Source organism: Tribolium castaneum, chromosome 4, assembly GCF_031307605.1.
Source record: "Tribolium castaneum strain GA2 chromosome 4, icTriCast1.1, whole genome shotgun sequence".
Classification (NCBI taxonomy): Eukaryota; Metazoa; Arthropoda; class Insecta; order Coleoptera; family Tenebrionidae; genus Tribolium; species Tribolium castaneum.
This window is the reverse complement of record NC_087397.1, coordinates 3,028,423-3,055,529: the sequence shown is the minus strand read 5'-3', so window position 1 is coordinate 3,055,529 and position 27,107 is coordinate 3,028,423. Positions and strand designations below refer to the sequence as shown.

Here is a 27,107-nt window from a genome sequence, read left to right as displayed (position 1 = left end):
CGATGAATTTATTCATCTCGGGGCGTTGTTTTGTCCGTGGTCACAGCGCTAATTATTATTCGCTCCGAGTAAGCAAATTTTCAAATAGCCGGTATAATGCGACATTTTAATTATCAGCTTAATTGTGGCGATCGTGCTTGGAGCTATTAGGGCGACGTGCATGCAATCCATATGGGCGAAAACATTGACTGGCTCTCTATTTGCGTAATAGGCAAATATCTGGTGTGAGAGGCGCTCCGAACGACTTAATTTAAAACTGGAAGAAATAAATGTAGGCGTCACGCAAGAAGGAAGTGTTTTAGTGAAACACCGCTGTGTACCTTGTGTTCATGACGTTGGAAATAACGAGCTTGTTTCAATATGTTGAAGACATTAACCGGCTCTTTTTGATGGATCAATGTTTAACGCCGTGATGGATAACAGACTTTTCAGCGGTTAATGCGAGACGCACAAATTTTCATCAACACTTTTCGCAAATTGCTTTATTTCGCGCCATATTTCACGGCAAAGATGACGGCGATGTTTGAAAATGTGATATATGCGCTCAGACGTGGTAGAACTCTTTCGGTTAAATATGTACACTATTAAACGGAGATGCAATACAAATATCACGACTAACTCAAAAGTTATAATAGTTTCAACACGTTTCTTAATTGTAGAGCTTTCAAACAACTTCGCAAATTTTCAACGCAAGAACACGTTCAGACAAGTTTTAATTTGTTGTTAAAAAGTAGCGATTCGTCTTGCTTGATTTATTGCGCCTTTTTTATCACAAGGAAAAAATTCTACAAAGGAAGTTTGAGTGATTAAGGGGCGAGTGTACCGAATTGAGCTAAAAAAACATTTTTTGCTGCAATTTATTGTGAAAGTTGCGAGTTATAGTTTTGATATGAGAGTAAGTCGGTAATAACAGTTTTCAAGAATTATGTTAGGTGCAATACCACTTCGTATGAAATAATTTAAAAATGAGAACACGTCTGGCTTGACCCGGCGCATCCACCATTTTTGAGTCCTTCCTTTTAATCACTTATTGTTATGCATTGCGTTTCAGGTGAATCACTCCGACTTATCCAACTTTTCTATTAGCTTTTCATGCAGATTAATTTTTTGCTCGCGTCATAAATTCAGATTGGATTTTCGTTTGGTGGCAATCGGTTTGTAATTATGGTCGCTGCGGCCGCCCCGTACAACATTAAAGAGTTTTCCCGCAAATGTGAAACACGAAATGGCCGTCAAACCCTTACCCAGTGGGAAGACCCGTCACTGGCCTTTATCCTATTTGGTTGCGGTTGCTTTCAAACGCCACATGTTGGTTAAATAAGTGTTAGTTAATTGGGTTCGTTGACGAGAACTGGGGCTTATTCTCTTAATAAAAGCCCGAGCTGCGAAAATAACTCAACTATATGTTACATACATTACGGAACGAGCGCTTCTTTAATGATGTTCCGAGTTCAAGACGCAATTTAATTTCTATAACGGTTTACTAACTTTGTAGATGTTTTCGTGTAGTGCAATTACGTAATAGAAGCTTTAGTTTTGCTTCAGGTGAATGAAATAAATTGTACTTTTTGTTGGATGAAAGTTTAACGGTGGCGTTTTTCGAATTGTGTTTTACGTCTCTACTAAACCGATACTGAAATGAAATATGTTGGATGACAAAAAACAGCTCGTTGCTTGGGTACACACACGTATTAAAAATAAATCATTGTCTTGTGTAATCAGATAAAGCTGCTCCACAGGACGGAAACAGCGAACTTTGAGCTGAAATAATTGTTACTGAAAATTTTTGTTATCCTTCAGGGACTTAATATCGAATATTAAAATAAACATCCAGGTGTGTGCACCTAACAAACGCATTCTAAACCAAACATTCCAATAGCGCAACGATGTTGATGTTGTTCTTGCAAAAGATAATCAATATTTTAGACCCAAAGTACATACTCGCAATGATATCGCAAATATTGTTACTAGGTTGTACAAATAAGCGTTTCAGGAGAGTTGAAAAAAAATCTCCTATTGATACAACTTTGTAAAAACATGCTTAATTAACGCTTTGATCAAGTAATGTGCACTGGAGCTTTCACTTAATCACCTCATTATGCTAATAATTCCGTTTACGTTTCTATCGTGCACGTGCTTCTAAAATCCGGAATTAGCGAGATTAGAAGGCAATCCCTTTTAGCAATTTGCGAAAAAAGTCCCGGTAATAAATTATTTAGCCTTATTTTGATCTCTGGGGCGAATTTATTCGGTTAAGTCAAAGCATTTAGCTCCCCGTTGGCCGACTTTCTTTCCGTCTCCGGAAAAAAACGATTAAAGAAAACCCTTCAAAGACACAAATGTATAGTCATTCGCCTGCAAAGTAACAGAACGTCCAGTTGTAAACGAATCGCTCGCTGCCGTCTCTCGAGATTGTCTGCTACTCTCATTTACCGCTTTGAGATTTTTCCCAACTCCCTAAAGCTCACAAGGCTAATGTTCGAACTACACAGCAAAATGTAAATGTTTCTCGGTTTGCCAGAAGCACGTTTAATACTCGCACGTACATAAATTTCGCCACGAATGACTGCATCAACCTGCGTTTAAATACTTTACGTGCGTGGATGGTGCAACTTTGTAATTAATTTGTTAATTAAAGGATTCGGCTCGGGCCAATTTATCCGCCGCATGCTGATTAAATCGAGAGTAATTGATTTTAGTGGCGAGGCAGTGACACTCAAAGCCGGCAAAAATGCGTCCTTTTCGTGGAGCGCAAGCAGACATAATGGAAATGCCATGTTTTGCTCACACGGAATCCAAATTCAACAGCAAGTTTGTTTACCATTTTCTATCGATTACTGAGTGGAACTTGACAATCGATCGAATTATTTTTATTAAATGAAAAGGTTTCAAGTCTGCTCGGCGCAAATCTTTAATTACAGAGCGTGTCGAAAAGGGTCTTTAATTTAGCACTCCACTTAATTATTACCTTGCCAATAAAAAGGCCGGAAATCCTCCGAACATGAAAAAAGGATTGCCTTCGGGCGGCACCTGCAGATAAATATTAATTGGAAAAACTTTATAAAAGCGCTTAGATTTCTTATTTTCCTCTAATTGCGTCAGATTTTTCGGCCCGGTTTGGTACATTAGAATAATCAGAAATTTGACAAAGCGCCGAAAACTTTCCGAGTTAATATAGCGTTGTCTCCATTGTTCGGAATTCTAAAATCTTAATCACCTTTCGGTAGATGGGCCCGATAGCGTACAAAGCCATTTGTTTGTTCAATTTCATTTAGATAAATTATGTAGTAGTGGAATAAATTGAGTTATTTCGGTCGCTTTAATAGAACAAATGTAACGTTCGGTTCTGATAGTCATCAAGTGGATTTGATGCGTCATAAAGTCGGGGAAAAACTAAAGGATTACCTAAAATTGGTGCAACATTACTCTCGACTCCATCAACATTTTATTAGTTATTTTATTGAAGCTTTCTGTTTTTATTTGGAATCGATGTCCGCCGGCCAGTCTTTCACGATTTTATTATAAAAGAGTAGAAATCGCTTAAGTGAATTACGACTAGGAATGTTAGCCGTAATTTAATTACCGAACTCTTGTAGAATAAATTTCTCCTGGTGAAGAGGTTCAAGCTAAAAGCATAATCCAATTGAAGGGATGAGGTTTCTCGTGTGTCTGCTGAATGCACAACATTATCTTAAACATCCATTGGTCGCAATTGTATCAAGCTACGAGTCCCAGAGGATGACTCCGATAAATATATAAAAGCAGCCTCCCAATAAATTCGTAATGTGGTCGGCTGAACCCATGTTGATGTGAAAAAGAGTAATGACCGTTTTCCTAATACCATTATTTTACCAAGGCCCAGCTTTATTTTAACACCTTTACGCCGAATTTATGCAGGCGAACGGTTTCGCCTATTTTATTGTCATTCGGGACAATTTGTTACGCTCTGATAAAGCCGCACTCATTAGTTTTAAGCCGGCCTATTTGTTTTCTTTATGACGAACTAAATTAGCCCACGAACCCGGTTTTAATCATTTTTTAAAAGTCTTGCAATTTGTTCTAAAACAAGCGTTCTCATCAGAATTTATTCCGCACCACCTCCATAATACGGAAAAAATAATTCGTAGGTTTCATTTGTGATTAACAGACACACAGTGGTTAAATTAAATTAGGCAACTGTGAGCTGGCTTACGATATTACGGCCTGTGAGGAGGCTTAAATTAGTTTAGTAGTATATGAACTTGATAACCGCTTGAGATGCATCTAAATTAGAACTGCTTTGACTCGGATTGAATCAGTTTTTTGCATAAAAGCGCAAATGCAGTAGGTTTGATGCGAAAATACCCACGTTGTGTAATGTTTGCGAATTTACCTTGCCAGCATATACATACAAGAATAATAAAGCCGGCAAAGTGACTCCTTGGGCTTCTATTACAACCCTGAATCGTACCGTCAGGCCTGGAAATGGTCGCTTCTTCCCGACTCCGGGAATTTCCCTTTGAATATTGTATGGAAGATGGTGATGGAAATTTTGTAAAAATTTAAAAGAGAGCGACAAGAATTACGTATTAAATAAATTAGAAATGGTGAATGCGTTTGATTGCACGGAGGTCGTGGGTAGCGAGTTTTATGTTGCAGAAAAGCCGCTTTCCATTAGTATTCTCATATAATACTTTTCATCTCTTGAGTTTGTTATTCACGAGAGTAAGTAGCAGTATGTAATACATTTACGGTGCTTATGAAAGGTGCATCGAGTCTTCCTTTCAGGGCGCAACTTGAAGCTCGAGCTATTGAACACCGGAGTGATTTTTAAAAACGGCGAAACTTTTGAGGAACAGTTCAGTTTAATTAAAAATGTTCGGCGTTCCGGTTGAAATTTTTATTACGTGTAATATCGATCTGCGGCCGTTTGTTTGGAGATTTAAGGAAACGGATGATACTCGAACGGATGAATGAGGGAGCGCTTCATGGGGACTGATGGAAAAGTAAATGAATTTCATCCGGTAACAAAGACGGTATGTGAGAGCGTATTGAATAAACATCATAAGAGTATCAATCACATGGGATTTAGCTTTATCCGCCTAGTCTCCTGGAAGTAGATTCAATAATTCAGTGTTGACTTCTCGCTTTTGTACCAGATAAGGCCATGGACTGCATTCGAGTTGCGCATAAGTCACTTCCGACAACTGTAATGCGATCAGCTAAGCAAATAACAACCCCAAAAATATTGGAGGATAAATTCCGAAAAGCTCAATGGATATGTCACGGATGGAGGAAATTTAAGCCGCAAGCCTTGTTTCGTATTTTACACGACATGCCTCGCTGAAAGAGAATATTAAATCTGAATCGGAGGAGAGGCACGTACAATACTGTGTTTACAGACACTGATTACAAATAAAACGCAACGAAAAATACAGATTAACGCGAAAATGGCGGAGGGACTTCCTGCCTTTTTCGAATTTTAATGTTGTGATAATAATTTATGAGACGTTGAGAGGCACTTAGTATTAAACTTGTCTGGATTAAAATTTAATAAGGTTGCACGACAGGTTATAAGGTTTGGTACTAGTGTTACACAATTTGCAGCGGAGGAATATTAGCTCGAAACTAAAATCCAGCACTTGCGTCTCTTCCGGTGACTAGCACATATTTTATCGAAAAACCAAATATTTTTATTCGAAGTCTGTTAATTTGACGGATTTTTAAAAACGGTGGATGTTCGGTACCGAAATGAAATAACGCCGCGGTTATTAAAATATGATCGGAATTAAAATTTAATTAAAAGCTGACATATCGAAACATTTTAATGTGTGCATAAAGCGTGATTCGGCCGCATATTTTTAATTTCATCGAAATCTGTCAGCCCGTTTTTAAAGATTTTTTTTCTCATTAGGGCTCGTCCTGTGGGTACTTTTTATTTATTTTGCATTTCACTTCGAAAGTCGAAGACTAATGGAACAAACGCTCCCCATGGAACATTCTCAATTACGGGATTTCATCCCTCGGCGATTCCCGCTCTTTCTAGGTCCGCCTGGGTAATGGAATATTGCCATTCATTATCTGTGCTAAATTGGAAAATCATTGGCTGTATTATATTTTATTGTTTAGCGATCTTAGAGTAAGTTTATCCGGTCAAATCTATCCACACCATTTAACGTTCGGCCAATTGGCCGGAATGGAACCGTACTTGCCAACAGTCGACTAATTCCCATTTAGCTCCAGGTCATGTTCATCACTGGATATTTGATCTCGAGATCCGAAACCAGCCAATCCAAAGACAAGCGACGTGTCGCACAATGTAATATTTTAAAGCTGCAGACGAGTGATAAACAAGAATCCGTCGAGCTGAGAGTAAGTAAAGGGTAACGAATGCCCGCTCCGAAGGGTTCGAAGTGTGTACGTGAGTTCTTTCCGACTTCTTAAATAACTTTCTCTCGCAAGCCGTATTAGGGATTTTAATTTTGGCAGCGAGTCATTAATATAGCCTTCGGAAACTCGTTTCGCGCCCACCTGGTCTGCTTATTGCATTGTCAAACGCATAGTTCCAGGAAGAAAGCGCAGGCTTTCGGATTTAATTGCTGCAAAATACGGAGCAATTCATCTTGAACACAATCCACGCCGTGTTCTTCTACATCAATACTCCAGTAATGCGAGCACTGTTTGTACTTATTTAGTTGGCTTTGTTTTCATTAACCGTCGTTTCTGTTAATTTACGCCGCCTCGTTAATTAAATATTGATTTACTTACGAACTTTTCAATAGTGTGTTTAAATTTCGCCATTTTACGCTCTTCCCCCGATACGACACTGGCACATATCTCTAATTTAACTTTTAAAAGCTTTCTTCTTATATTTTATTCTGATTTACATTGACGCAAATGAGCTTCATGCTCCACCTAACACTGGCTATGCCAAGCACGTCATTCAGGCCGCGATTCTTATAATCGCAGAAATTGCTTTCAGGTCACGTTGACGAGCTAAAAATGCATATTTTTAATTTTGCTCCTGCGAAGCTTCAACACGCGTTGCATCGAATCCAGACAAGTGCACAAAAATGCGGCTCCAAAGATTTGTGCTTATTAAAAGAGTTTCATTCGATTTCATGGAACACTAAAGTGCTTTTCGACGTGAGTTTTCAATTGTCAACGAATATCTGTAATGCGAAACCGTCAAACTCCTTCACGATAATGGCCGATTTGGATACATTCTCCTCTGAGTGGGGTTTTATTACCGAAGACATAAAACGACTCATATTCAAAACAATAAATCGATGACAACATGTGAACAATTTTTGATGTACAATTAATCGCGCTTTGCCCGCGTTTCCGCGTTCTTCGTTTAAAGCAAGATGGATCACCTGGAGCCTCCCTGGAGCCTTAACGTCGGTCAAATCGGACATTCCAACACACAACTGCATCTATCATGGCGTAATATTCCCGAATATGATTTTTAAGTAGTTGTGTGATTTATGGCGACTAAGTATCCAACAAATGCTGAAATATTAGCCTTGTGCGTCATGAAAAGACCTGACAGACGATTCGTCGTCCATTTACTCCGTTATTTATAGCAGGAGGATTAGCTTTCATTGGTATAAGGTACGGTTTTTTATTTGATTGTCTTCCTGCTATTCCTGCTATCTATGCGACTCCGGCCTGCTCCTGGCACGATTGTTGCACGAACGCGCCATACCGACACGTTTTGTCACGTTTCGAGCTGTTGCTTCTTTTCAAATAAATGCTTCCACCATAAAAGATTGTTTTCAAAATACTCTTATCTACCTTTGAGACGACCAACTCTCATCACCCCCTGCAGGACCAGATTTTGTTTGCTCTCGCTCACGCTAAAATTCATGCTTTTGTGTAAAAAGCACTTTCCCGCAATTTGGCCATACATATTGTGATGTCGGTTCATGGAGACGTTATGAGCTCTTGAACAGTTTTTTAGATTTCCGTTGAATGACGAGTTGTTTTATGTGGCGGAATGGCATCTTTCCCGAACAGTAGAGTTATTTTATTGTAAGTTTATTATTACTGCCATTGTTAAAATGGGGAATAAAATTTATTCTTGCGGAAATTTAAAGGACGAAATAAAAAGTTTTACGAGTGGTGTAACGAGGTTTTAATTGATGTTTAGAACAGTTCATCAAACTAAAATATTTTTGAGACATTTCGGTTGCGTGCTCGCGCCTGTTTTCCGCCGAATGGTAAAAATCATATCATTTCGCAATTTGCTTTTTGCATCGCTTCTCTCAACCGCGTTAAGGTCGTGAATTTGGGTTTTATGCCGAGCAAACGTGCCATTACCGCCCTCGTAACTTTTTGACGCTTTTGCACGTATAAAAATCGGTCAATTCTCAGCAGAAAATCGCGCGTAAAAGCGTTCGACCGCTGCTCTGTCCAATTAAATCCTTAAAAAAACTCCGTCACGTCTGGAGCATATTCAGTATTCAGCGGTTAATTGCAATTCGCTCGGTATTAGCCGCACTTGGATATTCTTTTGAAAGGCTTTTTGGTGCCGTTCCAAGTTGCATTGTGCTGCAGACATTGTATCAGCATTGATTTTGAATTATAATCGGGGAAAAGGACTGCAAGTTGAAAATTATCTCGCACGGAATTATGAAACGCCGGCCATTAAGGCGGGTAATTACCGGAGGAAGGCCACCAGAAATAGATAACTTTGGTGGGCAGAATAACGAATTTCATAATTCATTTGACTACATTTTGACCACATACAGGCCATTACAAGCGGCTAAATTAGTTTACGCGTTTACATGGGCCGGTTTTACGTCCGAATGTAATTTATTATTTTCCGCCGGCAATTATTGCATAAACATCGATCCTAACGAAGTTTCGGCCCTGATATTGTCAGCCCTGCTTGCAAATTAAATCATCAACGACCTGCCTAATTGTTTAAGTATTTTTGACTGTAATTAGTTTCATTCGTTACGAAGCAGACGTTCCTGAAACGTCGCTTTTTTAAAAACTTTTTTCCCGTAAAATATGTACCTGCGGAATTTTAATTAAGATAATAAAGTGAGTTACGTACTCCCTTATTTTCGGTTAGGGCTTTTTGTATGACTAAAGACTATATAAATTTATTTCGCCTACTCCTATCTGCAATTTTTTTACTTCGGGGTGGCTTAATGAGTTCTGAAAGAGCCTGTTAAAAGCTTTGGTGATTTATTTTAACCCGGCTCAAAGAATTGCATGCTTTACAACCGCACGAAGCGAAGATAACATCATTGAAATATTTTTAAAATTTCATTTACCGCACCGAGAATGTCCAATCAAAAAATGAAAATAACAATTTAGCAATAGACGGCCAAATTGTTACAGAAAGTACAAATGAAAATTAACGTTTCGTCCTTAGTGAACACAAAATGGCATGCTTTATTTCTTTCAACAAAAACAGAAACAAATTATGTTTTAATCATACAAATATGTGGACTAACATAAACTTTTCAAAAACCACGTAATTAAAAACCCCGTAGCTGGGAACTTGTCCGCTTAATTCGCACCAAAATCAACAGGAACTTTAATAAAGAATGCGTATTTATCCGCTCGAAATAATCGGATCGATTTGTGCGAAAATCTGATGGAAAAACATAAAACAAGCGAAAAAGAGCCTCGAAACAAAATAGATTTCGTTGATTATGACCACACAACTGATTTTGTTGATGGTTTGCAAAGCCGTATCAGGTATAACCCACAACAACGCTACGTGACTTTCTTCCCTCCATCAAACTTCTTGTACAAAACAGAGCTGAACTTTCAATAACACGAGTTTGTGGTCTAGTCCGTCACGCGAAATATGTAAATGTTCAATGTGCGCTCGCATTACGTAAAGAACAGAGGCTTGTTAGTAATGAGCGAGGCGCAGTTAACGACTCTGTTACGTCGCTATTTTTCCATTTCTAGAGTAGAACAAAGCGATATAATCGTAACATAACCATCTCTAAATCTTTCGCCCGGATAGGCAATGGTAAATTATGGGTGTTACGCTTTCATCAGTGAGTAGATAGAACTATCTGATCGAACGTTCGCATAAAAGATATTGTTTCACTACTGCGCACTGCTAATGAGGTCAAAATCCGCAATCCGGAATTCTGGAATTGTCTACTGCACTCTGCACGGAATTTGACTAAAAACGACAAGAAAATCTCTCGATTCGATAAAACTCGGAAATAAATTTGTAAACGGGTGATTACGCTGAAATACCAAAAGTAGTGGAATTGTATTTGTTTCTTCATTGCCTTCAAATGCAACGAAATATTTGCAATGATTTCAAATCCCACTAGTTCGAGTAAATATTTACGGGTTTTCCGATTGGTTGTCGTCGGCAAACATAAACTGTGATCTGATCGGGCGCTTGTAATTAAAAATTTTGCTACAGTTAATTTTTTCTTTGAAACATTAACAGGTCACGTTGTTGCGGTATTTTCTTACAAATAAAATTTTATTTCATTTCTTTTCAACTTATATCAAGATTCAGAATCGCTTCTTTTATACTCGACTGTTATAAAAATTCAAGAGGCAACTGACTGAAGTTATTATCTTGTAACCCGTTGGTTTGAAGTGTCCAGCTTATCCCCGGCTGACCAGAATTAAAATCGTCTGCTCCGGTATTAAAACTTTAGCGGTTTCAATTTTTTGCGCCCATCCAGCTTCTGATTATTTCAAATGGCGTTCAGTAGCGATTGGTTTATTTTTACTTCGTTTACCTGAAAGTGAGAATGGTGAGAGGTCTGTAGGATTTATGGCTGGCGAGGTCGGCCATCGGCGTTCCCCAGAAGTCGTTCTTGAATGCATGACTGATGGGGTTGATGGCCAAGACGTCCTTATTGAGAGTCACAGCAGGAATATCATCGTGCACGAAGTCGCCATTAAGTCCGTTAAGATAGCAGGCCACTGCAACGGTGCTCACTAAGCTGTATATGGGCCACGAACTGGGCGCTTTTTTCCCTTGCGTAGCTAAAGCTCGTCGCTTCATATCTCGGCGTAATCTCGAGGTCACTGTCTTTATTACGCAGAATGAATGTTTATTCGTGCCGGTTATGAAGACCACGGAGTCGTAACATAACTTCTGCTTTCACTCACGATTAGCGTAAATTTTGATCTATTTAAAAAATTCAAGTGGCCTTTCGGGATCGGGCATAACGATAAATCTTACACCATTTAACAATAATGGAACATTTGGCCACGATTGATCACGGCGTGGCACTCCGTGCTTAGTTTTATGCGCCCATTTATCTACCACTGTTCATTGTTGAAGAAGATTATCTCGACCGTACCGGAAGTGTATTGGAAGCCACTGGCCGGTCCTGAAACAAATCAATAATATCAATAAGTCTGCTATTACATCCCAGACGGCACGTCCTCGCTTATTACGAAACCCCAACCGGCGAAAATCGCCCGGAAACACCGAAACTATCGCCGGTTCTTCACCGGAATGCGTCTTTATTAAATAGTCACCGACGCTCCAGTTTTAAAGCACCATTTGCTTTTTTAATGGCCATTGAAGATCGCCTACAGGGAGTCGTTATAAATTTAATATAGCGCTTAAAGCTCTAATGATGTGTTTAAATAATGCAAAGAGGGAGCACGAGTGGACGACGTAATTATGAGAAATGTTGGGAGATGACCAGCTTTATAAAAATTTCACCAGAAATCTGAATTTGCGGCAGCACATCGTCGTCTGACGCGTTTACGGGATTTATATCGTGTATCTGCCATTTCGGGATGTCTCCTCTCCCAGAAAATAGGCACTAAACGTGTTATTTTATACAAGAAAAAATTTCACTCGAAAACATGTAAAAATGGTGGAGGCGCCGGGCTAATAATTTTCAAGTTTCGGATGCAAAGTCAGATCGAGTTAAAAAATTAATTACTTTATATTTAGTTAGAGAACTTGATACTGCTATCGTGAAAAGGAGAGATTACAAATTATAAATTAATTAAACTTTAAATACTCTCCTTTTCGTTCCAATGACCGGGTCATCCAATAAAGCTCCTGCTTAAATTCCAAAGATAATAGAGGGTTGAAATCTATTAAGGTCAGCAGCTCCGTTTCAAAAAAGAAAAAACATTTAATTTATTGTCCGTTCTGTGCGGAACTATTAATAATGTAAAGGGGAGGATAAAATTTGATATTTTTAGCTGAACTAATTTAGCGAAACGGTAATCAGGCATGTTCAGCACATTAAAGCGTCGTACGTTCTTAGTCAAACCAAATACGTAAATTGTTACGACGGTGGTTGTAAATTACATTTTACCGCATGCAAGTTCGTTCATGATTTGGAATAGATCGAGCAAATTTAACCATGCTGAAAATTCAGGAGGCAAGAAACTATTGATAAAAGGGTAGGGCGTGCCCGATCCAAATTAGAGCATAAAATGCCTTTTATGTAAAGGACAATGTAATTATTCATTCGTAATCAAAATGGTAATGAGAGGGCGAACTCTATTTACCTTAGTGATTGTGCGGCGTACGGATGGCGTGATTTACTTGAAATGCATTTATGAAATTGAAAAAACCCGGCTTGTTTAGTAAAACTCTCCTGGTGCATTTTTGTTTTCCGGCGGATTCCGGTCATTTTTCAGGATAGATCAGTGCGGGCCATTCATCACCCGTGCCCCGGAAAAGGTCGTTAAAAAGGAAAACAGATACATAAATGTTGATGAGAAAGCAGCAAAACACATGTCCGGATGACACGCTTCTCAACTCAATTACCGTCTCCTTGTATTCCATCGGAATCTGTGCGATATGAACAAAAGTGCGCCGACACGTCGCGAGGGGAATCACACATTAATAACTTGGTCATGGCATCGATGTCGCTTTCACGAAACGCATCTGGGTTTTATTGTTATTAATGGAAGTTTTTAATCGCCGACGGTGGCACTTCCCACATGTCTCTCATAATTACGCCCGTCACTGTATATTTTAATAACAAAAGAGCCAACACAAAAGCGTAGCTTTTGCCGCATCAAGACAATTGTTCCGACACGAAATGCATTCCATTTTTATGTACTAGCACATGGCAAGTTTCTTAATTAAAGTTAATCGGACCGGCGGAAGGGTCGGGCTGGGATGCATTAAAATGACATCAAAACGAATCTTTGCCGCGTTTTCATTGTTGGTTTTGCTGGCGTTGTTTGTGTTATCGCCCCTGGTCCTCGGAGGCAAATCGAAAAACAAGACATTTATTATTCAAGTCTTAGATATTGGCCCGCGCCGCTTTTGTCGCAATTATTGCCAATATAAGCACCTGCGGGTCACGCCAAGCCATCCGTGAGATGGGATTGGACTATAAAAGAGGCAGAGGAGGCTTTTTAGCTACGTGGTGCATTAACGCAGACACGGCTTGAATGCAAAACTCCATAAACCACACCAACAGTTGATTACTAATTAGAATACCCTCACCCAATTTGCGCCCCTTACAATAATCGCAAGCGCAAAAAGATAACTCTTGATAAGTCAAATCGTGCTAATTACAAAGTTGGAGTAGAAATAGATTAGTCTGCTGAGATTTGGTACAAACAACACCTACATCAAGTGAATGAGTTGGCTCTTTACTTTATCTGCTGACCCCGGATGCTAAAAGTGCTAATGCAACATCATTTACCGTTCAAGAGGGGATGTCGTAGTAAAGCGCCATAGATAACGTCGCCATGGAAACGAAACTATTACACTTAACAAGTGTAAATGCGTAAGCAATCTATATTTCAAAAATAAATCAAATGCAAATTCGCTGTGACAAATCCAGCGATTCACAGAATATTTCGCTGTGCATTTTTCTTGATTTGCTGATAGTTGCGCGACTCATAAATAAGCAATTAGTTAGGCAAATTGAATACAAATTCCAGCTCATTTTTAAAACTGTCACAAAGCATGCAATTGCTCATTTTGCATTTTTGCTCATTGTTTTTTAATTCTGTGCCGACTATTCTCTTTCGCATCGATTTTCCGACATGCAAAGTGCTTTTATGGTAACACTTTCGGGTAATGTAGGAACTAATACGCCCTATTTGCGGGAGTCTACGTGAGGAAAGAGGAAAAATGCATAAAATAAGAATTTTGTCAAACACATTCCAGGCGTTGCGACGACAAAACGTACATAAGGCAAACAAAATATCTATCTCTAAATGGAAATTATTGCTGAAATAAAACAATTTTCATGTGTAGGCGAAAACGCTAAAATTATGATGTCGCATACATTTAATTTTTAATTAAAATCGATAAGTTTAAATATTTGTGACAGAGAGATTTTTCCATTTATTCTTTCATATATACAAATGCAGCTAATTGGTTTTATTTTCCAGCAAATTTTAGAATCATAATTAAAATTGGTGGATGCGCCGGGTCGCTTTATTAATACGAATATCATTGATTCTGTTTGATATTTAAATGGCAGTTTTGTAAGTTGGAGTCTTTGCGTTTATCGCCCGTCAAATTTATGTTATGCTCATATTTTGCAGTAAAGATAACCTCGTGTTTATTTAAATGGCTTCATGATTCTTAAAAATGACCATTTGTTATTTAAATGTAGCACAGCGGTATCTCTGCATTATGTAAGAATCAGCTTAAATACGAGTTAAGATTTATTATGGAATGTTCCAGCAATTGCCACAGTGCCGTTTCAGGTGAATAATGACTCGCTTTTCCACGGTTTGTGATTCTTTACGATAAATATTATCCCGGGACAATGCTATTGTCTTTCGACTTCACAATTGACAAGCTTGGTAAACGCCAGTCACTTCAAGTATCAGGGTTTTAACTCGTTTTAAACGTCGGACTTCGGATCCGTTCCCGAATTTCATTTATCACTTATCTATGTGCGAGTCATTTCACATTATCCATCCAATTGTTGTAAACGACGAATATGGTTTAAAGCAGAGATAGGAACGCCTTACACTGTAAATCGCTTCTGAAAGGATATGGGAATTCTATTCGCGATGCTGAGATAGTGGAAATTAATCAAACGTGGGAGCAGATATGTAGAGAATTTGACGAGTACGAGACATCGTTGACAATCGAAAATCCTGCGGATTTTTAAAGCTTTTATTGAAATTCCTCGCGAACAACAATCATGCTCGGCCTAATCGAAATTTAAGATTACAACTGTCTAATAAATTCGTTATCAATCAAAAAATTCGAGAAATTTATGCAGAAATGTCTTCAATTAGATTTTCTTAAAGAGAATGTAATAAAAGACGCGTCCATCACGCGTCAATTTTTAATTTTCGTGGCGCTAGACTGCGGATAATTAACATTCTTGTGATAAAAAATTGCTCCAGGAGACAAGGAGTTGAAGCTTTAGGGAAATATTGTAATCAAGGCGAGGCATAACAAGAATACAAATCAGGGAATTTAAAACAATGGGTCACAGACACTTCCAGCTCACCTCAATTACATTGTTTACCGAATTGTTCTTGCTCCATGCCCCAATTTTCTTGCATAATTCAGTCGAGAGCTCAACGTATTAAAAACGGGTGATTTATGGCGGTTACGTGTTTAATAGTTGCAATAATCGTCCGAAAATAAATGATTTCGCTATGTTCACATAAGCAAAATTTTCCATTATTTTCCTGACAAGTTTCACGCATCGCTTCAATTCAATTTTTCCGGTATCTAGACATTTTTGGATCCAGCAATTTCCATTATGTTCAATGTCAGCTATCATGCATTTGTGCACGCCATGGCAGCTGGCATTCCATTCTTCAGAGTTGCACGAAATCGAACAAATTACATAATTAACTGGACTTGTGCAGTCGAGCCCGGAGGCAAAAACAGCGCTTGTTTGGACGCGGATTAGCCACGCTTTACGCCTTTCCAGATCGGACGAATTATTAATGTAAAAGCTCTAATCGGTTTAGTTACGGTACTTACATATTTTTGAATTAAGCAAACTTGCGCTTAAATCGGAAAAAAATAAGCCGGGTTTACACCGGCGATAATTTATCGTTTCAGACTTTAATTCGTTTACGCCACCTATATCTGAATGCAAACGAAAACAAAAACGCCGCTCGAAAGGACTTTTCTTACATAGACTATAGCAAAAGTGAAATTGCTTTTCAATTGGATGGAGAAGAGAGGTGTTTATTTATTTTTTCGGGTATAACAGGACGAGCGTCTGCCGCTTCAACTTTGAACGCTTTGTGAAAGAATTTAGTTCTCATTGAAATGTAACAGAAAGAAAGTAATTGCACAAAAACAGCCTTTCCAGATTTGATCCAGACGAATGCGCCGTACGCAACAGCTGAACGTTTGAACAAGACTTATGTAAACGAATCCAAAGCCAAAATTATTACAAAATGTAACTTATTTTTATTAAAAATTTACTTGCTCAGTAAAAATAGTAAAAAAATCCGAAAATAATTTTTCTAGCTAAAGTAATATCAATCGAAAGCGAGTACAAGCAGTAACATGTTTATTATTATTATTATGATTATGATTATTATTATTATTATTATTATTATTATTATTATTATGATTATGATTATTATTATTATTATTATTATTATTATTATTATTATTATTATTATTATTATTATTATTATTATTATTATTATTATTATTATTATTATTATTATTATTATTAATCATTAATAAATCAGATCTGATTGTTATTTAGTTTGAAAAAATTAAAGATCTGTTTAGTGTCATGTTTGGTGTTTGTCGTTCGGGAAAATACTCATGTCTGTACGAAGCTTTAAAAACACAAAGTAAAAATTAGAAAGCTTTACAAACATAAAAATGACATTAAAATGCCATTTTTAAAGTAGTTTGTATTGACAAAACCTTGTTCAAGAGTACAAATGTGGTGTTAATGTTTGATTTGTTTCAATTCGGTCTAATGCTTCAATCAAAAAGTAATTTTTTCCAACATCTGCTATAATTGGAAAACTTTTCAGTCACACAGTATTTGAAATTTCGTAATTTATGTTATAATGAGGCTGTGTTTTAACTTTGAGTCATTTCGACTATATTTATTTTTTTCTTATTTTTCTAATAAAGCTCTGAAGTGTTGACGTCAATCTGCTGAGACTTTCAATAAAACGGATGCGACATAAAGCTAATCTCGCATTTTATTGCGCTACATACATTAGCGGAAGATTTAGACGAAGGATATTATTTTTATGGTGCGGTCGTAAAATATTTGGGATTTTTGTTTCGTTGTCGTAATCGTTGCAGTTTAGAAAAATATTTAACGTCGGCATAAGTGTTGATTTATGTGTACATTAGAGAGCAATGAGAGCGCCCAACAATGGCATGGAAATGACAAAAGCTCTTAAATGATGGTGTTGTAGTGCTAAGTGGGCAAATAGGCGGCAAACACAAAACGCGGAGAGCACCCCATTGGTAAATCCATCCATAATGATTATCCGTTGCGAAATGGCTATTCACAAAGCACTAAAATACTTTACTGTGTAATCATGTCTATCCATTACTGCGAACACATCCTATTATCAGTACACACGGCACACGCTGATCATTCGGTTAACTATCCGATATTGACAACACCTCTGTCCTCGTGCCATGAATCAGCCGCCGAATGCAAATCAGACATTCGCAGATTATAGGGATCCGCAAATTCCAACTCACTTACGTCTACACATAAAGCGCACGGATACTGAGCCATTCCAGCCGATTATAAATTTATCGCGGATGCTGGCCAAGCATCCGGTTTCGCTGATTGCCGCCGGAAGTTGAGTCCCGAGGTGCAGCGAGCCGAGCTTTATAATTCAGTTACCGCTGGATCAATTTCAGCCGAAGCTGCAACACCCAAATCGACAAACAAAGCAAAAACAACACTTTCATGCACTATTACGGAATCCACGTCCAGCGTGAAAATTTTGAACCGATTATTCAATACCAAAATTTCGTTTCCTCGAGCAAGTGCAGAAAGAAGCGGCTTATTTGCCCAAAATCCAGCGCTCCATTATTCACAAGCCATTTCATTATTATTTAAATAAGTCCGAATGACAGTCTGCTTATCCGAAAGTTTTTCTTGGCGTTCTATAATTTAGGTGAGTGTTCTTGAAACTTTGCTCCTTGCTAAAAATTTAAATAGGCATCAATGTAAGTCTTCTTATCCAGTGATCAAAAATTTAGCCAGCGCTGGGTCAATTTCAATTAAGCCTCAGTCGTGACTGAAACATTTCGGGAGCAGCGTAAGTCAGCAGAATGACTTTTTACAAGCAATTTGTAGCTCGACAATTCCTCTCTAAACCTCAAGTGGGTCGGGCTTACAAGGGCCGGTACATCGACTGTCTCCGAAGAGATTCAACATCGAAGACATGGCGAGTTTTTCCTACCCACTTTGACCCAATTTAAGATCTAACTATAATCCTAAACCCTGTCATCTCTGGCCTCTCGAGGGAATTCGTGACTTGAAACCAATATTTTTTCCCTATTGAAATATACGGAGATGTTCGGATTGAAGAAGAGTTTAAATAAGCTTATTGTCAACTTTGCGAAACTTCAACATAAACTTCTTATTTAAACCGCAACCGGAATTTATATTAAAGCGTCTTATAAACTTCATTTAACCATTACTTGACCGACCGGGGGCGAAATTAGAGGCCAGGGCCAAGGAAGGGAGAATTATCATTGTGTCTAGATTGATAGAACGCTAAATAGAAGGCACGTCAGTCACGAACACGGTATTGTGGTGAGCCTGTGTTTACCAAAGAATAACCCCTGATATGGCATACTTTGACTTTGTTCCCGCTACAAATGACAAAGTTGGTACAAAGAAGCACTTAAGTCAATTTGTCATCGTTTAGGGGCGAGTTAAACAGTTGGGAAATTCTTGCTGGTTACGTATAGGTTGCTATTTATCTCCCACCCCATCGATGCAAAACATGTTAAATTAAATACGGCCGCTCTTTGTATATCCCCGAACTCATAATTCCTTGTCAAAGTTATTTATTACTGATTTAATCCCTCATCCGCATATTTCACCCGTGTTTTTCAATCTATGTGAACTCGCTTTTTGCTAGAGTCTCAACTATTTATGAAGTTTGAACAAATTCGAAAGTGCTGACACTTTGAAAAATAATAAAGTAAAGCGACTTCAGCCCGCTATTGTTAAATTGGAAATTGGGCCTGGTTACAACCGCCGCCTAATCATTAATCACCACTCTTTGTGGCTTGTCTTTGTATTTTAAAATAAACAGAAATATAGGGCGACCTCGATCGATTCCAGTCCGAATCTAGCGATGTAACCTGACACGTATGAATTGTTGCACATTGAAATCCCTCATCAACCTGACAGAAGTTGCCCTTCCCGGAGGAATTGCCAAGGGCGGGTCCGAGATGCAATGGAGGTCCACAATCCTGGATGAACCCACATGCCAGACGAGGCCTGTCAACGCCCGAGATTTATCCCTCCGGGCTTGAGATTCGAGAATATTGAGTAGACACCCCGTGTTCGCCACGTCGAACATATTTACAAAAATTCAGGTATTCGGGACGTGTTCCAACATTGACATTTTGTCTCGTGGAGGAAGGGAAACTTTATTCATTGGATAGTTTTTCACTTGACGCTCGATCGAGATATTCAAATTAAGAAAATTCAGTTTCCATTAACTGCGATAGAATCGCTAACAATATTTGAAAAGTTTGCCGCTTTGAATTTATTGCTGTACGGGAAATGCATTGATGGGACTTGCAGATTTGCGCAAGTTGACACTGTTCTATTTTTGTTGTTTCGGGGCTTTTAGCCAGCGAGAAACGCCCCAGAATTATCTTTCGGACAAATGGGCCGTGCATTAGTCCATAATTCCGCGCTGACGTCTGGACTTAGTCCTAATGATATATTGACAAATTGTATCAATATTTAGAGAAATGTTTCTGCCATTATTACATTTTACGGCGCACAGGAAATCCGATCCAAAGCAATAAACCGATCAATGAAGAATGTAAGATTTATAGAAGTATGATTTATGATAAGGAACAATGGGTCTAAGAATGTGATCTGCTGGCCGTTAAGATAACGCAACTTTGGCTTATTTCGGTTATATAGGTCGGGCATGTACGTGCATAAAGCAGGATTGATGATTTGTAGAGGGATTATGCAAATTCCTGTTAATGCTTGCATAATACTTAGACCGAAGCTGCGAAAAAAATTCATTTTTTCGCGATTTTTCAGCGTCCGGTCTAATCAATTTTAATGGAAGCTACGAAATAATGTCCCACATCAAATATTAATTTGAAAAACTGGGAAATGTATTGTTTGTCTAATTTGAGGCACGTTTATGGCCATTTTCCCCTGAAATAATTACTCACTAATTATTTCATTACACACGAAAACGGCCTTTCGTACCTAGACTAATCCAAAATTTATTTCTCTTATTGATCCAGGAGAGGAAGTTAAACATTTATTAAGCACATTACTTGCCATTAGCTTAACACATTTCTATAATATCAAATCGGACGTTACGGTTTACTCCACTTACGTCATTAATGCCCGCGCCAGGCTCTTGAATATTTAATTCTATACAAATCAATTCCTCGATTTATTTTTATTAAAATAAAAATGTCAACATACAGCTGACATACTTCGAATAAAATCAGGAAACACTGTTTATTTTTTATTAAGAAAGAAAGTTTCAAAAACAACACACATCAGACGTTTCAACAGAAAAACAATATTAAATGAAATTACAGATGTATTTTATTGAAATAATTATTGAAATAATTCGCAAATTTTAGGATTGATGGGAGATTTCATTACATTTGTTTTACAATTAAATGTAAATATTTATTTCAAATATTTGCAATTTATTTTGTAAAAATCAACACAAGTTAAACTACTTAGCGTAAAATTGATTTTAAAAATGTAGCTATACATAATGCATACCTAAATAATAGATAATATCAATGTTTTTAGCTGTTTGTATCCTAGTACATTTTATAAGCACGTGTCTATGCTATTAAATACTTATTTTGCAGCAATTTAATTAGTTAATTAATTAATTAATCTATCAAACCTAGGTTTGATTAAAATTCTAAAAAAATAGAAAGAAAAATGTAAAAAACTCAAAAGCAAATGCTTATTTCGGTATGATTATTAATTTTTCCGATAAAGTTGATTCACCATAACAGTTTAATAAATTCTAATTATGGTCAGTAAATTCTTTTGATTTTGGTAAGTTAGTTGAAGTTCTTGGTTGTTGGAGACGCTGAAGCTGGCTTTGAGCATATGTCGTAATTGGAATAATAGAGCAGCGTCCCGGCGGACATAATCTAATAATGTCTATTTTAACAATGGTTTGAAGATTTAGCCAAAATTCATGCACCAAATCTCTTAAGCTTATTAAGTTAAACGCTCAACATCCACTTAGACGAAATTTGCAACAGCACTTAACCATGAATTATACAAATTTGGCGAAAAAAATGTTGCCCTTTTAGCCATGTCCTGGTTGTGCAATTTTCGGGTGATAATTTGCTTGTGGATTTCGGCTTGTAACTGATAAGCGCGCGTCTTGTATGAAGTTAGCGCAAGTAAATAGAAAGTAAGATTACAAATGCTTTGTTCTGGTATTTGTTCTTGGAGGAATTAACGGCAAACAATCTTGGCTTATAGAGACAGGTGTATTTAAAGAGAGGGAGGCGTCTCATTTGCAGGGTCATTATCAAATTAATGATAATATAGCGAAAAGGGAAGATATGCTGTTCTGGTCTTAGAGCCATTGTGCTCCATACGAAAACAATGAGAAAGACGGTCCCAAATTTCCACTCCGTTGCTTGAATTTCTAGAGTGGCGTTCTCTCTTGGGAATTCATAATTGACGATCTTTGATACCACTTACATTAGTTCGGGAATTGTTAATGAACACTTATTCGAGACTTTCGTCAGTTTGCGATCGTCTCAAGAGACGTTTTTCTGGAAGCGAAGATTTTAACATAATAAAATAATCATTACTCTTCGATAAATCCTCCGACTTATCTCATTCTATGGAAGAGAAAACAATTTAAAAACTGGTGTCCGCGATATAGGGAAAAGATAGCCGGGTCCCGAGGGACGCCACAGTCACGGTATTTTATATTGATTTTGGTCGTTTGACAACTTCATTTACCGAATTTCTTGTTCGGGAAACTTTGAAACAATATAAATAAATAACACATTTTTCTCCCGGAATACGAAATCGCCGGAATTATGTGACGACACTCGGGGAAAAATCTGTAACACGCTTCCAGTACGTTTTATAATTAAGTGCGCTCGTTAATTTCCGCAGATAAGATCCGATTCTTAATTGTAATTTACAAGAGAATGGATGGTAATTTGAACCATTACTCCGATTTTATCAACTGAGATTTCTCAGTAGAAAATTTTACTAAAGAATGATTGAATTAGGTTTGCGAAAGCAAAACGAAAAATCGCGACTTGGGAAACCATCCATTAATGAATCACGCTGTACTCAACACAAAACTTTACAGTAAATAGTTACGGAGGCAGTTGGGATTAAATCACGAAAACTGATTTCCTCAGTCTGTACCTTGTTAAATTATTTCATCTCTAAACAATTTAACTTATTATGCAGTAGTAAAACAACCTTTTAATTAACAGGAAACGTAAACACGAGCAAAATGAAGTTTTCACGATCACAGAGACACTTTCAGATCTCTAATAAAAATAATATCAGATTACAGCCGTTGTTACTTTGTGCATAATTAAAGTGAACGTAAAATGTGTTTTATGACTCGTCGGCATTTAATCTGCTTCCTCGACAGAGCATTGGAAGCCAATAAATCAGCTTTTTTAATTCGCTTGCCGATTTTCTTATGTGGGATCATAACAACCTAATAATTCTTAACCTAACGCTTTTATAACAAATAAGACACTCAATCTTGGCCGCAAAAAATGCCGGCAATTTGTTATTTGACATTTGAGGGTGTGGGATTTATCTGGATTTACCAGCAAAATAAATAAGGTCGTTGGAAGTTCAGGTTAACGTTACACAATGATTGCGTTTCCCGAAAATTAAAATAGTCAGTTTGTGCTTTATGTGCAGAAATTGTTTTCTTGTCCTTGATTTTTCTTTGTCGAGTTTTCAATTTTCTGCTCCGGTGTTTATTACTGGGGTCTCAGTCGAGTGTTGATAGAAAATAAGCTTCCTAGAAGTTTCTGTTCCTTTAGGTAAATGTGTTGCATGCACGGCGTTATTTAGTTAGTCATACATCGTCGTACAAAGCCGTTTCGAGCATTTCGTCTCTGTCAGCGCAGCTCGTGTTAGTTTTTGATGTGTCGATCTTAATTCGTGTCATGGAAGGTGATACTTTGTGAAGGAGCTTTTGCATAAACTGAGTCATGTTTATGAAACATCCGCTTTTGTGTTGGCATTAATCTCTGAAAAACGCTGCATCGTTCTTTTGATGAAGCTGTGTCGCTGCACCAGTCCTTTATTCAGTGAAGAGTTTCGAAATAATAAAATTAGTTGTAGGAGTGTCGAGGGCCGGAGGCTATTAACGTCATCTACATTTACCACTCGTATAATTTCGGTAAAAGAAGAGAAAAAAGGAATCGTCGTGGGTGTGAATTTCAGGGTAACAATAGGAGTGTCGTCTACGTCGGAGGCAGCAGCTGGAATTGTGGAACGGAGTCAGCAGTCGGCCAAATTACACAGAACGGTTATTTAGAATTGCTGGTTACGGGCTTTGGTTTCCAATTTACACACAGCGTCTGGACACGTTAAGAGAATAGATAATGAACGGAAACAAAAGGAATTTTAAAAAACTACTTCCACCGGATCACAATGATCGCAGATTAATGCTTGTCCACTCGCTTAAACTGAACGCCTTGACTCGAATACGAAACATTCATTATTCAAAACGAGATAAAAATTTTACGGGATTCTACGAAATGACGGTTTATTAGACTGCCATCTTCGGATTGCATTAGCGAGTTTCATTTAGGCGGATAAATTGGGCCCCATAGTGACGTTAAACCGAAGATTTACATAAAACATTTAAACTTCGTAGATTTTTAAATTGCAATTTCGACACTCGAAAGCGCGACAAAGAAGTAATCCGAAGTACAGTCCGGGACATTTCTATTTGGACATAAAAAATTTGAATTTTCTGACATTTATACGTGTATTCAGCGTCTGTGTGAACAAAAAATGTTCTCTCTCTCATTCTATGGTTCTTGAGCTTTAATAACAGGGACATTTTTTAAATTGGTAGCATTAGAAAATGACAGTAAACAGCTGACTGATGTAAACAATAACACAATAACAAAGGAAATGTTATAATTTTAATCTATATAACCAGTGGCTGCTTTAAAAGTGTGTACTAACGGGATAATAACATATTTACGCAAGTATTTTTGAAGGTAGAAACATTACTTGTCATATAACAACTACTCAGATTATATGATGAGACGGGAATGGCACAATACAGAATTGCAGTCAGTGATTGTGATGGAGAAAGCTGCTGTGAAGTACTGACAGTACTGACTATCGCTGGTTGTACGATTTGTGCAATTTGTGATATATTTTGTGTGAAAAACTGGAAAAGAAAGTGCATCACTGCATAACCTCACTTATCGCAGTTTTGCACTTTTTGATGATGGGAATTGCGGTTCAAGTAATTATGAGTTATAGATGGAGAGCCCTGTTTACTTCAAAGTAAGTTCACGACATTTACAGATACTTTCTTTATGTTTTTTGTCTTTTCTGGTGTAGAGGGTTAACTTTTCTATTTTCATATAAAATTCAAACCAAACGAAATCGAAAAGCTTAATATTGTCATGTTTTTTATTAATTATTAAAAAAATTATTTAAAAAATCACAGATAGTGTTTATAATTTGCAGCTGAAGCCTTTTGGGTCCACTTTGTTCGTTATTTCCTGGCAGCCACTCTTGTTTCAAGCAGAGTGGGTGTAAAGTTAAAAATAATCCCGTAAAATTGTTAATATAACTCCTTTGCACTGGCATGGGGTATTTGAAAACTTACGTTTAACAAATACGTCACAAAGTCTCAGCCATCGTTGAAAAACATAATAAGGGCTTTATAACAAGAAGCGCTTTCTGATTTTACTGTGGACGTGTGGAAGAATAGTGTGAAATATTGCGAAAAACCAACTTTTACTCTTGTTTACATTTTTGTACGTCTCTATCTGAGAGTAGTCTCTTGTATAAAAAATATAGCCTACTAATAAAGGAAATTAAAGTGTTTTTATTTCTGGGTTGCCCCCAATTCCACTTCGCCCTTGCCTGATAATCAAGACACTGATAATGAAATTGGTGTTAGTGCATCGAATACAAACGTGTTGAATAGATGAATAAAAGAGAGACAACTGCTTTTTTCAAAAAGGCCATTTCAAATTTATTCAAAAAGCACACCCCCATTGAAAAGGGTCCATTCACGATGAAGTTTGGCTTCCTGCATGACGTAGGTCTCGGACACCAATCTCACTGTAAATGGTCTAAATTGGTCTTGCATCTCTAAGATATGGACTCACTGAGAGCGACTTCTGCAGTAGGCTTGAGACCTGCCTGCCTGTCTCGCAACAATCTCTGCATTATGATTCCAAATCATTCTATAAAACGCTGTCAATTACAAGCCATGATATGAGGCATGAGGCCGTCTCAGTGTATGTCTTGTGGTGTACATTGAAACTGTTTCTTAAAGAACCCATTCACAATGAGATCTGCTTCGCTACATGCGGCGCGACAGGACTCAAAGACTAATCCTCAAAGACACAAAAAAACTGACACAGTTTATCATTTTAAGCCATTGACAGCGTTTTCGAATGTTGGTGCAAAGACTTGTCGCGAGGCAGGTTTCAGTCTTCCGCCAACGTCAGTCTGAGTGAAACCCTCTCAAAGTGATCTCAGCGAAAACCATTCACAATGAGATTGACCTATGAGGCCTATGTCGTGCCGCATGCAGCGAGATATGTCTCATTGTTAATGAAAATAGGGCCTTTTTTGTTGTTTAAAGTCGTTTTTTAAAACTTTTGTGGCAAATTTTACTGATGTGGCAGAGAGGGGGCATGCAATTGGAACATGACGATGACTACCCTAAAAGGCACTTCGAGGCTTTTATGGCCTTTTTAATGCAAATTTCAACTTTAAACCTGACAGTCATACCAAGGTCAAACATAACCTCAACAGTAATCCAGCAACGGTACTTCAAAGCATTTGAAAGTTTCTCCATTTGTTTTTAAGTGTTCTAGTTGGTACATTTTGCTGTACTTTACTACAATAAAGAAATATTTAAATTTTTATTATTGTTTACATTTGTCATCTGTCAAACACATCAAACAACCAAGTTCCCTAAATTTGAGCTCTTATCTAGTTTTTGTGCTCTATATAGTCTCGCGTCAACGTATGCCCTATGACGTATCTCATATTGAAATGTCCCGGACTATAAACGCAAAATTACAACTTACAAGCAAGTAGTATTTTTATTCCTCAAATATTCATCTATGGTGGTTTGTTTAATGCACCATTATAATATTTATAAAATAGAGCAACTGTGAATTCGTTTTATTACAATCGTACAAACTGCACATTTTATTATTCGCATTTTTTATTTTAGTTGTACAGTAAATGAATTACATTTTCCTTCATAAACGTAACAAAAGCCCGGCTTCTCTCATTTCTTTTTAAACTAAAGATTTGAGCCATAAATTCAGCAAAAACTTAATTTAATTACGGACTTAAATTCTAGTCGAAACTAGAGAAAAATGTGTACAATTAGCGTTGTTTGTTGTCGCTGGTGGAATTTTTCGTTTCAATTAAAATAAATTAATTAAAAAAGCGTCTTTGTTTTGAATGTGCAATCTATTTTAATGGTCCGTGAAGCAGCAATAAATTGTTTTAAGCGAAAAACTGCATACAACTTGCATTTTTCTTAACAAATCTTTCGAGGACAATACATTAAGTTGGACGAGATCCCAAATAGCTTGAACATTAATCTGTGTGACTTTTTTCCGGCAAGGTAACATGAAAAATTAACTGCTTCCCAAGCGTCTCCGAAATATTTCTACTGCTTTTTGTAATTTAGTTTTGGGATGATTTAGAGAGTGCACGAGCAACATTTTCGAATTATGGATCCTGACACGTTAATTCCATCATTCCGGCTAATTTATCGTGTAA

At 37.5% G+C, this 27,107-nt stretch overlaps 1 protein-coding gene and 1 long non-coding RNA gene across 2 annotated transcripts in view; one reads left to right on the top strand and one right to left on the bottom strand.

Annotated features, from left to right (window-relative positions):
* The window catches only part of LOC662726 (protein O-mannosyl-transferase TMTC1), a 75,427-nt gene that overhangs the window by 29,025 nt on the left and 19,295 nt on the right, over nucleotides 1-27,107 (bottom strand). Inside the window, exon 2 of the mRNA XM_015985364.2 lies at nucleotides 10,719-11,318. Within this exon, the coding sequence (XP_015840850.1) occupies nucleotides 10,719-10,987 (269 nt within the window). The 5' untranslated portion in view covers nucleotides 10,988-11,318. The remainder of the gene's footprint in view (nucleotides 1-10,718; nucleotides 11,319-27,107) is intronic.
* Nucleotides 24,040-25,177, top strand: LOC107399264 (uncharacterized). The gene is made up of 2 exons (XR_001575915.2): nucleotides 24,040-24,629; nucleotides 24,816-25,177. It is a non-coding gene; the product is annotated as an uncharacterized LOC107399264 (long non-coding RNA).